The sequence below is a fragment of the Cyprinus carpio genome, chromosome A11, assembly GCF_018340385.1.
Source record: "Cyprinus carpio isolate SPL01 chromosome A11, ASM1834038v1, whole genome shotgun sequence".
Taxonomy (NCBI): Eukaryota; Metazoa; Chordata; class Actinopteri; order Cypriniformes; family Cyprinidae; genus Cyprinus; species Cyprinus carpio.
Window position 1 is genome coordinate 13,094,904 of NC_056582.1, and position 17,427 is coordinate 13,112,330.

General features: G+C 35.1%; 2 protein-coding genes across 2 annotated transcripts in view; one reads left to right on the forward strand and one right to left on the reverse strand.

The window, feature by feature from the left end:
* Positions 1-1,020, forward strand: part of LOC109081825 (liprin-alpha-2-like) — a 92,219-nt gene extending 91,199 nt beyond the window's left edge. Inside the window, exon 31 of the mRNA XM_042766296.1 lies at positions 320-1,020. The gene's annotated coding sequence lies outside the window, so the exon portion shown is untranslated. The remainder of the gene's footprint in view (positions 1-319) is intronic.
* A 1,257-nt stretch (positions 1,021-2,277) lies between these two features.
* Positions 2,278-4,959, reverse strand: myog (myogenin). Its single transcript, XM_019096789.2, has 3 exons — positions 4,095-4,959; positions 3,171-3,276; positions 2,278-3,040 (listed from the first exon to the last, which is right to left on the reverse strand). The coding sequence occupies exons 1-3, from the start codon at positions 4,629-4,631 to the stop codon at positions 2,922-2,924; spliced, it is 762 nt and encodes a 253-aa protein (XP_018952334.1). The 5' UTR covers positions 4,632-4,959; the 3' UTR covers positions 2,278-2,921.
* Between the last annotated feature and the right edge of the window lie 12,468 nt (positions 4,960-17,427).

A 17,427-nucleotide genomic window follows, 5' to 3' on the forward strand; every position in this document is an offset into this window, starting at 1 on the left:
TCTTTTCGAGTGTATGAATACAAAGCTTAAGTAGCATTAACTTCAAAAAAACAGAATTGAATGAAAGTTCATATAATCCTGGCAACACACTAGGAGCCACCTAGTAACCAATCAGAACATCATCTGCTATGCTGTAACGGCATAGTAGCAGCCTAACATCCATAAAGCATTTTTGTTCATTTATATATATTCAGTCTCATGGATTATATGAACATGACCTCATGACCGTTTGAATTCAAGTATATATTTAGTTTGTTTGATTATGAGGTATTTAAATGTCACATTTTATAATTATGAATTTATTTAATTTCCTTGCCAGTGCATTCCCACTACCTGTATGGACATATGCTTGCGACCTATCGAGAATGAAATATGCCAAAATCTGGGGACACCTTGAAAGGATGAGGGAAGGGTTAATCTCCCCCTTCCCCTGTCCTGAACAACAACAGAGCTTTCTTGGACACCGTGCAATAGAGGGGGACAGAAAGATGAATTCTGAACTCTGAGTGTGTGGAACGCATAGCAGCAGTTAAGGAGAAATCTCGTAATACCAGTCGTTTCCCAGTAATCCCAGTTATATAGTCTTTGTGATGGTCGTACTTAACTGGTGTACTTGGCCCTATAGTCTGTCAGTGCTAGTCTGCTCCTTTGGGTGTGCCATTGGCATTTTACTGTATAAGGCTTTCTCCCCTTTGGTTATGCAAGATATTAATCAGCGTCTCTGTATATATGAAAAACAGAAAATTATGCTCTTATGTTTTTTATGGAAATATATATCAGACTTGTATATGGAGATGAATATATCAATTGTGACTGTTTCCTGTCGGTTAGACAGCTCCATCTGGTAGAATGGTGTTGTAGTCGATGTGAAGACGGGAGAAATGTGTGTTTGTGTTCACATCAGCAGTGCTTATCTACATAATACATTTCCAGGACTTTAAGATCGTATAAAGCCATGATGCTAAATATTCTCGAGCATCAGGGAAAGCAATAGACTTCAGTTCACTTAGCATCAGGAGAAAAACGATTTCCAGCATGTACTGTAGGACCTGCGAACAAACATGTGATCTCCGCCACTTGAAATTCAGCATCACAATGGTGAGCAACCTACTGAGCAACCTACCTACCAAACTGGTTAAGAGCGCCTGTCAGTCTGTTGGGAATTTGTTCGTTTTTTAAGACAGTATTTTCTGTAATTCACAGGATGTATCGTGCTATTGTGGCAGCTACTGTACTGTGTGAAAATGTGTGTATGTGTATTATGAGTGTTACACAACGCTATAATGTTCTTACTTTAAGAAGTGCTCTCTATTAAAAAAAAAAAAAAAATACTAATATAAGTGACTGTTTTTTCATTTTATACACACACACAAAAAAAAACATTGTCATTCTTAAAATGATTCTATCCTGTGAATAGAATGATTGATGGTCAAGTCTTGTTTGTGCTGTGTGGGTCACTGTTGGCATTGGGGCGTCTGGTGGAGCATGCATGCCACTTAACTTGACAATCGCTGTAGCATCTATTGCCTCTCTTTCTTTCTCGCTCTCAATCATCATTACCACAGATCTAAAGGAATATATCACTAATCAAACACTTGAACTTGAAATCCTGTGGTGTGCTGCTCTTTTTTAAGCCTCTATCTGCCAATTGTGCCTAGCCTCTCACAGCAATTTTATTTATTTTTGCTTCATTTTTAATGCCTCGTTAATGTTCAGCGTGCTCGCTGAATATCTGTTCGATCTCTTGGTGGCTTGCTAGAAAAAAAAATGCCTTGATGAGGACCAAGCATTCGTATAATGATGAGACGTTTCCCTGATGCGATGGTGGTGGAGTAACTGAAGCCTCTTGCTTTGCAGCGTGTTCTCCTGTGATGGTCATTTTTACACTAATTTGTTTCTGTAGCTCTTGACAGTAATGTGAACTGTAAAACAGGTGCAGGTCTCTCTCTTTCTCTCTCTCTTTCTGTCTAGCCCCTTCACAAGCTCTTTCTCTTTTGTGTGCATGTAAGGTCTAATGTGTGTGTAAATAGCTCATTTATGTATATAATTCTGTATAGACTAAATGCAGATTCCACATAAAGCATGTGGTCGAACAAGTGAGATTTTTTTTTTTAATGTGATGTTTGTTTAGTACTGCTCAGATACTGTTGTTGTTGTTTTTTTTTTGTTTTTTTCACTTTCAATGTAAAAAGCTGTCACAAATAAATAATTATATATGAATATATCAAATAAATATTTACCATTTCATGGATTTTTTATGTGTTTTTAGTGCTTTCATGCACACAAGCCTAAAACTGAAGCATATTTTAGAGATGAACAGGAATGCTGGGAAAATACTTCCTAACAAAACGATAATTAGATGATGAAATCAGCAAAGGACAAAGACAATGAATATATACAAATACACATCAATCTTTATTATAAAAATCAAATAAATTATTCCAAACACACTGAAAAATACAAAATAAAATAACAAAACCACTCTGTAGAAAACAGGAACATATTTACATGGCTGGCGTTCGGAACTAGTTTAAATTAAGCAGAAATTGGTCAAAACCAGAAGTAAAACATTGGACCCACAAATGTTTAATTTTTGTTCGTAAGCATAAAGCACACACAAACAGAATGAAAAATAAAGGAATCAAGAGGGAAAAAGGACAAACTATGAAATTATGAATCCGCCTGTCTGAATGTCTTAAGTTTCAGCAGGAATTAGGCTGATCTGTAATTCGTTCATATTCCCACAGAGATAAGAAACATTCGGAAATATAATCTATGGACCTCAATGTTTGTCTGGAAATTAAGCCCCCAAGGCTTATATGACTTTTAAAAGGTTCTTCATTCACCTTGGGTGTTATAGATAGTGCTGTTATGGTCGGTGAAAGGTGGTCTGAGCATAACATTGGTGTCACCCTCCACATTTATTTGCTTATGTCCACTGAGTAGGGGACTGGAGTCACCTCTGTTCCTGTTATGCTGTCCACAATAGACGTCAGAGACCTCAGGTTGGTTTGCTCTGAGGAGTCGTCATTCAGGAGATCTGAGGAAATTAGAGAACACTGTCACGTGTTTGCCAGGCAAATCGTTCAAACCTCTTTTATGTAAATAAGAACACTTTTATGTGGCTTAATGGATGTTTTCAAATGTTAGGCTAGTTGTGGTGGTCTTACCCTCGTGGGTGGAGCTGTAGGCGGGGGCACAGTGCTCAGACGCACTGCTCCACTCTGGACTGCTACAGCAGGTGCTGCCAGAGCCCTGATCGCTAGAGGACGACACCTGTTACACACAAACACACACTACTGTCAGTCACATCACCAGCTATCCCACAACACCCTCACAACCATCTTAAACCAGCCAAGAATCACCGTTACACATTTGATTGAACATTTTTGATTTATTATATTATCTTATATATTATATTATATTATATTATATTATATTTATTTGATTGAACATTTTATATATATATATGTAATATTTATGCATTCAAACTTCTGACAATTTTTGAAAACTGAAATAAATGTCACTTAATTTATTTAAATAAAAAATAACTAATAATAAAAATAACTTTCTCTTTTTTTCTGACTTTACCAACATTTTGACAAATATTCTCAATAAATAAATGGATGAAAAAATCTAATTTAGTTTATCAAAGTATTCTGCATTTAAGACTATTTAGCATTACATTTCTGACTTTGCTGACATCTTGACAAATAATCTCAATTAATTTATGTATGATAAAATGCAATTATTTTTTAACTTTCCATTGAAATAAATGTATTCTTTTTTTTTTTTTAGCAATGCATGCTGCATTTTTGACTTTACTGTCATCTTGACAGATATTCTGAGATATTCTCAATAAATATTGCTCTTTTTTGTGAGTGTTTCCGAATGGGTTAATTTTCAGTAGAAAAATGAATTAATTAAATACCCACAAAATCATATATAATGTTTAAAGAGTGCCTGTTTAATTAATGTGAAGTGCATTCCAATAACCTTGAATTTTGAAAAAATGCCGGTTATAGAAGTACAGTCCTGTTTGACAGCATAAATGTCATTGGACACCTGCCCCTGATTCCCTGAGCTTTACTCACCGCTTGAGGAGCTGTGGACCTGTAATGCAGGTTTCCCTGCTCATGTTCCTGCTGGTTGAGAGAGCTGACCAGTGCCTGGAGTCTCTCGATGTACTGGATGGCGCTGCGCAGGATTTCCACCTTAGGCAGCCTCTGGTTGGGATTCATGAGCGTGCTCCTCTTAAGAGCCTCAAAGGCCTCGTTGACTTTCTTCAACCGTCTCTTCTCCCTCAAAGTGGCGGCTTTCCGTCTGTCCATGGTCACAGACTTGCGCTTACACACCTTGCAGGCCCAGGGCAGACACTGACCCGGACAGTGCTGCTGCTCCTGGTGAGGAGACAAGGACAGACCAAGGCTAGAAGATGGAGACGGTTTGTCCTCCAACCCCACTCCGTTTGACAGCAGCCTTCCATCTCCACACAAGCCCATCATGGAGCTTCGGTCCTGATATCCTGTTTGGTCGAAGCCTCCGGTCAGCCTGGACTGGAAGAAGTTATCGCCGCCTTCGTAAAAACGCTGGTCTGCGAAGAAGTAGGGGTTGGTCTCAAAAAGCTCCATGTTTTGCTGGAATAAGAGTCCACCGGCCCTGCTCTGTCTTCTCTGAAAGTGATATAGGTCCTTTGCGGTTCTTGCGAGAGTGTGTGGGTGTTTCCCCCCGGAGCTGAGCTCGTGCTGAAGAAGATCTGTGGACGACAACTGCTCCACACCAACTGCAGTGGTGGCATTTAAACTCTCTGCCTGGTGTTAGATCAGTAGGTTAAATATAGCCAGGGCTCTAAGAAACCTGACCCTGCGTTTAGCTGTTGCCACACATCTAAACTTTACATCTCTTTTCATTCCCAAATCTTCTGGGGATTTGGGACCAGTTTGCTTCAAGAACAGTGTCAGGCTGCTGTTGAAAGTCCAGGAACATGATCTGGGTGCCATGGAAATCAAACAGACTACAGCAGATATGAAAGATCCACTATGACTCCTTAATTAACTGATCTAAATCCTTGTCAGACAGTATTACCTTCTATTCTAAAGCAGAAAAATGTGTTGTCACTTTTTTGTATTATTAACAGTTTGTTGTCTCTGTAGCTTGGCTGGAGCAATTCTTTATTGAGGGTGTCTGTTTGGAAAAAGCTCAAGATAAATTGGAAACTTTAGATAATATTATAAATAATAATAAATAGAAAATGTACACGTGTGTATAATTGTTTATATTTCTTCCATCTTTAATTAACTCTAAATTTAGCACTCTCTATTCTAATTCTATTCTTTAAAGGTGCATTAGATAGTGATTAATGTTGCTCTTTGAACGGTCTTTTAAAACGGTCTTTTAAAAGCATAAACAATATCTGCAAAGTTACGAAGCTGAAAGTTCAATGCAAATGGAGATATTTCTGATACATATTTCTGGACTCTTTTAAAATTCTGGCAGTTTAATGCCTACAAAAACAGCTCATAGGGACTACTAAAAGTTACTTCCTGGGTTTGTAACATCACAAACCCAGATAAACCCCACCCTCTGGAAAAGGCAGCAAAGGGGGCAAGGCCATGCTGCGCTGCTTTAGAGAAGAGGAATAGAGAACTAGGGGTGCACGTAAAAATCTATTCATATATGAATCGCGATTTTGTCTTCTAACGATTCTAATGGATTCACAAGTTTCAAAATCAATGTTTTAAAGTAGTGGTTCTCAATACTGTTCCTCACGTCCCCCTGCTCTGCACACGCTCTGCATCTCTCTCTATCTCTCTCTCTCTCTCTCTCTCTCATTCAGCTCAGCTCCAACAATGAACTGTTCCATTTATACACTTATTTTCACATAGCTATGAGAAGTGTTATACATGCAGTTGCCGTACTGTATTAAAGCTTTAATCAGGATAAAACCATATATTAAAAGCTAACATTTACAAATAGCAGCATATCTAAATGTATGAGACAACAAACAAAAAACATAGGCCTAACATTAAAATCCGTGCTTGCACAGGTTCTGCACAGGTTCTTCTCTTTAGGGCTCAAACTGATATTAACGACGCATGGTTTAGGGGCAGGACGTTTAGACTTGCACTAGAGGCGGTTAAGCCAATCACAACACATTGGGCTAGCTAACCAATCAGAGCCCATCGCCTATTTCTGAGGGCAGGGCTTCATAAAAGCACAAAATGATCAGCACATTTCTCAGAGAAGGGACAAAGCAGTGTGGAATAAAGGTAAATTATGTGAAAAATAATGTTTGTTTGTTTGTTTAAACGACGCATTAAAACTTGTTAGACTGCACCCCATAAACACAATCAAGCCTAGAGAAAAAAAAAAAAAAAGTGAACCACCCCTTAAAAAAATAAAATAAAAAAACTTGACCCTTTTAGACTTGCACTCTATTCATTTTCTAACTGCTTGTTTTATTTAAAAAAGCCTGCTCTATTCTTTTTCGATTCTATCTGTTTTCTTTTTTATTTATTATATAATTAAAGAAAAAAACAACAACCTTGCTACGTGTACTGCGTTAAGCTAACTGAGACTTGTTATTGCACTTGCATTTCATTGCTTTCTTGTTGATTTGGATTAAAGTGTCTGCTAAATGTAAATGTACATGTATATTATGTATAATATTACACACATAATATTACTCTAAAATTTCTGCTTTTATGTTATGCCAGTCTTTTTCTGAAACTTTTTACTTAGTCTTTGAGACTTAATAATAATAATAAAAATAATAATAATAATAATAATGTAGTTAATAATAACAACAATAATAATAATAATAATAATAATAATAATAATAATAATAATAATAATAATTAAAACAGTTTGCATATAGCAAACTGTTTTAATAATTTAATAATTAATTGGTTCAGTAAGATAGACCTTCGTTGTCCCTGACCCCAAAAAGTGAGGTACTGTAGGCTCTCCGGACACTGGAGATCCCTAATGGACTCATCTGGGCTCATTGCTCACATGCTAATTCAGAAGAGCTTCCGCTATGTTCCCTAATGAATCCACAGGCGTATTTATGGTTACTGACACTACCACAGCTATTCAAGGTTCATGTAGTACATGCTGAAGGGGTTTTTTCGCTGTGATATTTTCCCTAAGTAACAGTATGTTGTCACTAAGTAACACTTCTACAATTTTATCTGTAAAGGTGTCCCATGAAAACTGTAACTGTTTCACCTATGGTTTACAAGTGCAGAAGTGGGGGACCTGTTTCGGATACCTTCTGCCCTTGTCAAGCACAGGTTGCTAAACAGGAAGCCCTGCGGTGCTCTCGTCATGGTGACCCAAGCTTCCATCCCTGGCAGGATTATGAGGCTGTGCAGTTAGCTGTCAGGTTAAAATGTGATAGATGATCACTGATGGTTGAGGAACACAATGGGGCCTCTGTGGCTGTCCAGGCTGCAGAAGAGCAGTGTGTCCGAGACACTCACCCCGGCCCTTCCCTCAGCCTACTGTCAGCAGAAACAGAGAATGGCAGGGTGACAGGTCCATGCACGCACGCACACGCGCGCGCGCACACACACACACACACACACACACACACACACACACACACACACACACACACACACACACACACATACATGCACGACACCACCCAGGAACTCTCCCTGAAGTGGAAAGCACTTCATCAGCATTTTTAGTAAAGAGGTCAGGTTGCTAATGATATAATACAGCTGTCTTGCTCAAAAGGGTTATCACAAATAAAAATGTCTGTGATAAATATCTTTCGAACAAAAAAATTCTTAGAAATGCACAGCATTCTTTGTATTCAAATTGGTTTCACATAGTTTTGAAAAACAGTTATACAGTCAAAAAAGTTTCTGTTTAATAACTAGTGGTGTACCAAAAAGTAATATATTTTCTTTACACCTTGAATACATGATCTTAATAATTATTTCCAGACACTTTGTTTAAACACATTTTTCAAGGTAAATCAATTTTAACAATAATCATAACTAATACTTCATAAATGTCATTACTATTTCAGTTAGTCACATCACATAATATTTTATCATCTGAACTAAACTTGACTTTTTTTTTTTTTTTTTTTTTTTTTATTTGGCAGTTAAGCAGTTTTGTTAACACATAGTAAAATTATTTAAGAAATATCAATGCAAGATTATGGACTATTTGATACTATTTTTTCCTTCCATTTTTATAATGTCATAGAGCAGGGGTCTCCAAACTCAGTCCTGGAGGGCCAATGTCCTGTACACTGTAAAAAATAAGTGTAATTTTAACTGTAAAATTTTGTAAAAACTCTATGGAAAAATACTGTTAATAGGTTATATACAGGGAAAAACTGTAAAAGATCTAACCAGACATTTCATGTAATTTTACAGTAAAATGCTGTTAATTTTACAGTTTTTAGAAGTAAAAAAGAACAAATCGATGTATAATGTACAGTCAAAATCTGTAAACTGATATTCCCAGAATTCTCTGTCTCTAAATAATCATGTTTTTTAAAATGTTGTTTAATGAAAGTTTATTGCATTATTTAAGTATCATGTGTAACCATAATGGTGTTTTGTGTTTGCATGAATGACTCTGTGCACCTTCTATATATTAATATATACTTCTGCTTGTGGAGAAGCTACTTCTGATGAGCTTTGATTCTTCATGTGGCTTTCTCTTTTACCACCTGCATTATTATGGTGATTGTCAGTATGTTAAAGTTAAAAAACAGATTTTAATAGCAGTGTGCATTGTTGAATTTACTGGTTTACATTCAAACTTTCTTGTTTGTAAATTAGTTTTATACTGTAAAAGTTACAGTTTTTGGCTGTAAATGTGTTTACAGTTTTTCTGTATTTTTTACAAAATTATTCTGGCAACCACAGCTGCCAAAATTATTTTGTAAAAACTACAGAATTTTTTTTTTTACAGTGTAGAGTTTAGCTACAGCCCTAATTAAACACACCTGAACCAACGAATCAAGGTCTTACTATGCATACAGATACTTCCAGGCAGGTGTGTTGAGGCAAGTTGAATCTAAATTCTCCAGGACACTGGGCATCCAGGACCGAGTTTGGTCACCCCGTCATAGAGACTTGCTCTTGTCAGGCCAGAAGATGAGCAGAATACCCTAAAAGCATAACAATGCACTGGCAAACACATATCTTTGCATCATGAAAGCAACTTTTGTGAAAAAAAGAAAATTCTAGTTTACCCTTTGAATTAGGTTCAAAATCTGAGTAAGATTGTTATGGTCGGGGGCAAATCTTGTGCTCTCTTAATGCTCAAACAGTAGAGTTTGGTGCTGTTTCAGCAAATGATGCATGAACCGATAAAAATGTGCATCTTCAAAGCAGAGTATAGTAAGTTGTTTGAATAAAAGTGTCTGCCAAATAACATGAAACTTTAGATAACAAAATACATTTAAAATGTCTGTGCAGCTATTGTTGCCATTTTCAGTCATGAAAACTGTATACAGTACTTGTGCCTTTTTGTGAATTGACTGAATAGTTGGCATTTTATTCACTATTTCTAAGCTTTAAAACTCTTATATGAGGTAACAATCAACAGCCAATTGTTTTCATAATATGACTTCACCTACTTACAGTCACAATGAACTGTATCAAGTTCAAGTGTGTCTGACTACCAGCAAACACACTAGAAACACAGGTTTATCACGGGGATTGAGTAGATCCTCGACCCGACAGATGATATCAGTCTATTTGAGTGGGTCTTGGGTGTAAGGCAACATGGTGTGCTGCCCTGTCACAGAAAACAGTGCGCTACTTCTCTTCACTGACAAGCAGCAGCACATTGCAGGACAGCTGGCAAAAAGGGAGGAGGAGGGAGGGGGAATTGGCTTGTGAAGAAATGCCCAGAACGTGGCTACATTAGCCATGGAATGCTCACTCCTCACTCATATTTGTCTCTCGGACCCTAGAAAGATATTATGGCCTCCGTTATTGCTTTAGGATAAGGAGTAATGACAGGAACAGATGCTTGGATCTTCTGGACTGCAGCTCTGAGCTGGTCTAGTAAAAGGTTCAGGGGTGTTTGTCAGGGACTCTCTCTTTCAAGTGCCTCTGTTATGACACCTAATCAAACACAGCCAAACCACAAAGTCCCCAGAAACTTTATGCACACTTAAAACACAACTAAAATTGAACAAATAATTGATTACATAAGATAACAAAATATCAAAGCAAATGACATTTATTTTACAGAAGGACAAAAAAGATAAGTATAAAAAGGTTTAGCATCACGTTTGCAGATGCTACCTGGTTTTGATATTTTGTAATCTATGCAAAAACATTTATACAAATTAAATGTCCAAAAATGCACCCAAAAAATATCAGGTAATTTGTAAAAAAGGCACTTGAAACAGAGCAGGTGTTTGTTTGTCTGTCTGCCCTTTATTTTATACCACCAATAAATAAATAAATAAATTAATTAATTAATTAACAGTAATACTAATAAAAGAATAATAATATGTAAAATAGCTAAAGATCAAGATAAGATCAATTTAATAGAGAAGCAAAATATAAATCCCCCCCACACAAAAAAAAAAAAGATTAACAAACGACTCTCACGTTTGTCTATTTATTATTTATATACAATTAGTTATTATACAATTTTACTTGATTTCACTGAGTGTACATTGTTTAAAAGACTATACCTCCAATCATGAAGTTTTTAGTATGACCACGAGTACCAGTGTTATTAACTTAAATTAAAACTAATAAAATAATTTTCATTAATTGAAAAAAAAAAAAAAAAAAATATATATTATATAATATATATATATATATAATATATATATATATATATATATATATTATATATATATGTATAATATATATATATATATATATATATATATATATATATATATATATATGTATATATATATATATGTATATATATATATATATATATATATGTATATATATATATATAAACTATTTAAAACCTTTTAAAATCTTAAATGAAAATTTGAAATGTTGGCAACAAACTGAAATAATAATAATAATAATAATAATAATAAAATGTTAAAGTACTAAAATTACTTAACTAAAACTGAAATAAAGGTACATAGAAAAAAATAATAATTATTTATTACAAAAGCGCATAAAACTGCTGAAACTTAAACTAAACTAATAATATAAATAAATAATCTAAAAATAACAGCTAATTCAAAATATTAATAAATACTTTAATAGTACAAAAATAATACTAAAATAACTCTGCCCAGTACCTGTGTTTGTACTGTGTTTAGGGCTCTCCGTCAGAAAGAAACAGTAGTGGACAGGGCCTTACAATACGATAGTCACTGGTCTCTTTTATCAGGTTATAATCCTCTACAACAATCAGAATGGAAAGCATGTGCGTGTGCAGCTGTCGGTGTCTTAGTGCCAGTGGTGTCATGTTAAGTCACAGGAATGATCCTGTCTCTCTGAGCACCATGACTGCCTCACCCCTCAGCGGCACGCTACTCACTGTTAGTAAATGCTTCTCTCCAAGAGACCACAAACAAATCAGCCTCACTGTAGGAATGGAAAGAAGAATACCACATAAAAATGATTTGGTGCTTCCACGTCCATAATCAGTTGCAAATAACTGCACTGGCTTTAATGTATGATGTAAAAAATATTATAATGTGTTTGAACAATAATAGTAGTAGCCATTTATTTTGGCTTAAATTTTTTTTTAAATATGTCCCTCTTGCACTAACACACTGTTTGCTTGTAATATGTTCTCATAAGATTAGAAACAAATAAGATTTCATGAAGCATATGAAATATGATACTTAACAGTATCAATAAAAACAGTACAAACATACTTAAGTATGTTTCCAAGCTACTGAAGAGGTCTGCAAACCCAACAGGGAACACTCTTAAAAATAAAGGTGCTTCAAAAGGTTCTTAAAGCGATGCCATAAAAGAACCATTTTTGGTTCCACAAAGAACCATTCAGTCAAAGGTTCTTTAAAGAACCATCTCTTTCTTACCTTCTTATGAATTGAACCTTCTTTTGCCACAAATAACCTTTTGTGAAACAGAAATGTTCTTCAGATGTTAAAGGTTCTTTATGGAACCATTTAGACAAAAAGGTTCTTCTATGGCATCGTGAAGCACCTTTATTTTTAAGAGTGAACATAAGTGTTAAAAAGGGGATTCTTAAAAAGTTATTGTGAAGTGAAATCTCACAGTAAACAATGCAGTATAAAGATATACGACTGATTGTGTCAATAACAAGACTTTTCCTATTAAAATTAAGTATAGATCAAATATTTATAACCACACAGCTTAACTTGACAAACTCTTAAGTGGTCAATAGCAGCTGAAGTGAAAGCATCTGTAATATAGCATTTGAGAAGACCTGAAATGAATAAACTTTGTTCTTACCTCTTTTTCTGCCTTAAATGCTGCATATTCAGTTCAGTTCAATTCAAATTTATTTCACAATACACAGTTTCAAAGCAGCTTTACGGAAAATGCATGTCTCTACATTACAATTTAGAGTGATCTGCTATCAGAAGTGAATGTGTCCAAGTAATGTTCATTTCATTAATCAACAGTTCAAGAATCATACAATTAGCTAACATGAATTAATTTCAGGCAGAAGCTCATTAAAGCGATTATTACAAGTGTGATCATAATGATTACAATATAGGGAAAATTTGGCAGCTGTGCATATCGATTCAAGTTGGCGTCATCTGGGGTCCTCGCAGGGGTCAGCATCACCTCTTTACAGGTGGTCTGAAGTCTTTCTATGAGGCTGGATCTAACTGGAGCTGATGTAATCTCCAGTAACCTCGAGATGGGCTTCCCGGGGTAGAAACAGAAAGGCAGATATAAACAAATTAGCGTAGCTGCTGTTCATAACTTTTCAAGCAAAAAATATGTTTGTGACTATTAACTGGTCTAACTGGGAACAAGGCTGAGAATGAAATTCATTATGAATGGAATGCTATTTTATTATCCCTACAGATGAAATATATGCATGAAATACTATTTAAACCTATAACATTTTACATAACATTTACCTATTTTATCTCACAATTCTGACTTTTTTTTTCTTACAAATGCAAGTTTATATCTACTAGTTCGACTTTATAACTTGATTCAACTCAACAATTGTGAGTTTGTCAATTCTGAGGAAAAAAATCCAGAAGTGTGGGATTATAAAAAGAATGACGTGTTGATTTTTCTTACCAGAATTGTGAAATTTGGTGAGATTTGGTGCTCAAGAGACATTTCTGATTATTATTAACATTGAAAGCAGTTTTTATAAGAATTTTTTGATGAATTACAAATGTCTTTACTGACACTTTTGATCAATTCAATGATTGCTGAATTAATGTTGTTTAAAAAAAAAAAAAAATTGTACTGACCCCAAATATTTGAACTGTAGTAGTAGGATGTCCTGACAAGTTGGCACCAAATATTTACAGCTAATTCCTTTCATTTTTTATAACATCAGAAGTGTTATCCTTCTATTCAGTTCATTCAGAAATTATTTCCATAAGCCATACTGTGTCAAATTTGCATGTAGCCTATTCGACAACATTACCAACCTCATGTGGCAAACTATTAATCACCTTCTTAAACTGTGGCAATGTGACTGCGGCCTCTCATGGGTCATTTAAATAGACCAGACAAGCTGTTAACGATACATCACTTTCTAAGAGCACAATAATGGCGGCCGTCCATGTGGGAAGCTGGTGGAAACACCTCTTGACAAGAGCATCATAGAACAGCTGAGAAACCCTTTAAACCCCACAATATGCTACACTGTCCTTCAAGAGACTTCATGGAGAAAATAAATAAATAAAAATACTCTGCATTTTCATGTAGTGTAGGTAGGCCTATTAATGCTAAAAATTGATCACCTACAGTATGACCACCTCCGTATGAATTGTTTGCAGTGCTAGTCAAGACCAAGAATTCTATTCTGTGTTTTTCACATAACCGTGTGTGTGTTTCTGTTTAATTCCATTTGATTGTCACCCACAGACATACACTTATGCCTCAATGCCATGAACATCCCGGAATAGCATCCTTTAAATACTTCTTCTCTGCAGTGTACAGTATGAACCTAATATTAGTCTTTGGAATTTGAATAAATTTTAAAGAGATGCATCCTCTTCATTCCAACATATTGGAGGATAGTTTTTCATTCTCAGCAGTTAACAGCAATCATTCCATAGATGTATGCATGGCAATCACAACGCTTTTTGATTGAAATATTTGTGGTCATTATTTGTATAGGACATTGGTTTGAAAAGGTGGGGCTGGGATGGGACCGCATTCAAATGTTTTTTTGCGGAAACTATGCCGGCAATGATCCTAATTTTGTTTGTCTTTTAAGTCTGGATTCCAGCTGTGACGTTAAGGAAAGTTGAGCCTCGTCCCAGGCATTATCGGCGAGTAAAAATATGGCCTACAAGCTTCTCTGCTCGTCCCTTACTGTTTATATCTGACTCTGGGCTCCAGTGACCTTCTCCCATGTCATGAGGAGCACAAATTTAGTGCTTCGGTTTCTGGAGCGACCAAATAGTTAGACAACACTGAAGACGGGGTGTGAATGCCCATGATGCAGATATGGTTACTCTTTCTTGAAGAGACATAAACGGAATCTAGTGTAAACATCCCAGTCACTGGAATGCAAATTTAGGAAAGTGACACAGATACCAGGCATATCCTTGACTTTAAAGACTTGATGAACAAAGACATGTTCCAGTCAAGGTAGCTTCCTACTACATAAACATAACACAACCTTCATACACATTGTTTAAAAGGATAAAGGCTTGTTTTACGAATTGCTGGTTAGAGTACCATGTGGCAGAGTGTTTTGTGGGGCGTTGAGATGACACAGAATGACAGTTATGTAGTAGTTGTGCTGACATGTCTTTGGCATGTTCATGCCAGCACAGTGGTATCTGATGTGTCACTGTTCGGACACTAAGCTGTTTTTTCCAATCTTGCTTGGATCACTGTGTTTTAAATAACCCACCGAGTTCTGACTGATTTGCAATGCTGATGCAGCACATAATCAAAAACAACCCACTGATATTTTTTTAAGATACATTCTAAGAATTTTTTTTTTTTTTTTTTTTGTGATATAAAATGTTCTATTAAAAAACTGGAGCGTGTTTTTTATTTAGTATAAAAATGTGCTATGTAAATAGTGTCATCTAGATTTTATAGCAGTAGCATTTATTTTTACTAGTGCACACATATAGCAATTTGTGACATTTCTTCTTATATATATATATATATATATATATAGATATATATATATATATATATATATATAACATTTTGTAGTGTATATATATTTTATGAAAATATATGTGTATATATTAGTAGTGTATATATGTTTTATAAAAATCTCTTATACCCAGCAAAGACTGTTGTCATAAAACAGAAGAATGCAAGAAGGTAATCCAAACAACAGGTTTTGACAAATACACGTGGATAGCAGGTGAGTGACTGGTCAACAGAGCAATGCTGAGATAGTTCAGTGAATAACAGTCTTATCTTTGTAGGTTTGGATGAACTGGTGTTGATGAGCTGGATCCGGAGGTTGGATGCAGATGAATATTGATCGGAAGAAGGTAAGGTCTAAAAATATTAAATATAAATAAAATATATACAGTATATGAATGAAATCTATTGACCTCAAACTTACGAACGGTAGTATATATTCTGTAAGTAATGATATTTGGTTCTTTGAGAATTATTCAAGAGCAACTGGATATTTATTTATTTATTTATTACTGAACATTACAAAAAGGCAATTAGCAATAAAGGAATGTGTTTTGGCACTAATCTGAGGTGGTCTGAAGAGAGAGTTTGTGACCATAGTTGGAGAATAGTAGGCAGGTGGCCAGGCAAGGCCTGTCACAAGGAAGAGTGGAGCTGACAGCTGGCCTTGTCAAACAATGACTTATTCTTCACCATCCACTACACTATAAACCTGCTCTCAACTGCACACATACTCCAGGATCCCCTATGTGTTTGAGTGCATGTGGAATTGTACCATTTTTCTCCTCTGACATAGTATAAATTCTTGTTATTTAAGTTGTGTCAATATTTTAGAGTATATAAGGCAATTTCTAATATCTGATCCCTTTCAGATGTTTTTTTTTTATGTTTATTAAACCTTTTTCTAATGACTGTTGAAGGAATACCTCACTTGATTTGGTTGACATCTAAATCTAATGGCTCTTATTAAAAATTTACCATGGCTTTAGTACAGTAACACAAACTGTAATGATGATGCTATTTTGGTGGAAATTTTGTAGATTGATGCTAAATCATTTATTATTATTCATTCATTATTTTTATTGGCTGAGCCTGTTTCGTGGCAAAACTAAATTGCTAAAATTTAACAGTGGTAAATAAATAACCTAACAAAAAACAGAAATATATATTAGGGCCGGGACTCGATTAAAAAAATTAATCTAATTAATTAGAGGCTTTGTGATTAATTAATCTAAATTAATCGCATTTTAATCGCATATAAATATTTGACCTGAGAACAGTGAGAAGTAATTTTTTTTTCAAATGGATTTATTGTATACCATTGAATAATGACTGAATACATAAGCTTAAGCAACAAAATAGTTTATTTTTGTTCAACCAAGTCTAGCAGACCAGTGCAATTTTTGCCATGAAGTGTAGCAATAGCATATTTAGAAACAATTTAGAAATAGTACATTTCAGAAATTCAGGAAGCTTATAGGTGCTGGAACCTTCTGTAAAGAGTTTTTTAAGTAATACACAATACTGTCAATTACATTCAGAACATTGGAAACCCTGACTATTAGAAAACATCTCTCTGTTGCTTCAGAGGCCATAACATACTAAGTCCAACTCTCAATAAACTTGGCCAAAACAATAAAGAGTTCAACATAAACTGTTGCACCAACAAAATAATACATAGTTCAACATAAAGTGTAAAGTCCACGCTAGCTGCTATATGTTTTGCGTTGAGGAGATACTTAAGGCTCGATGTGCTGCGCCGGTGATATGCGAACGCTAGTTGGTGCTTCAGTATAATCGGTCCGCGGAAACTCATCCGGTGAGAAACGTTCCGCGGTGCAAAAATAAGTTATTAAAAATGCGGGAATTTTTTTTCTGTAATTAATTAATCTTAATTAACGCGTTATTTTTCCTAATATATATATATATATATAAACAAGACAAATGCATAAATATATACCAATAAAACAAAATGTATATATATGAAAATGCATTCTTGTTTAAGGACAACTGATGTAATAAGGAAAAAAATACATTACTCAACAACTTAATAGTATCAAAACCTTTTATCAAAGTTGTCCTAAAATCAAAAAGAATACCCCTTCTTGGCTTAGCACAACTTTGATTAACTTTTTTGATCCACTTC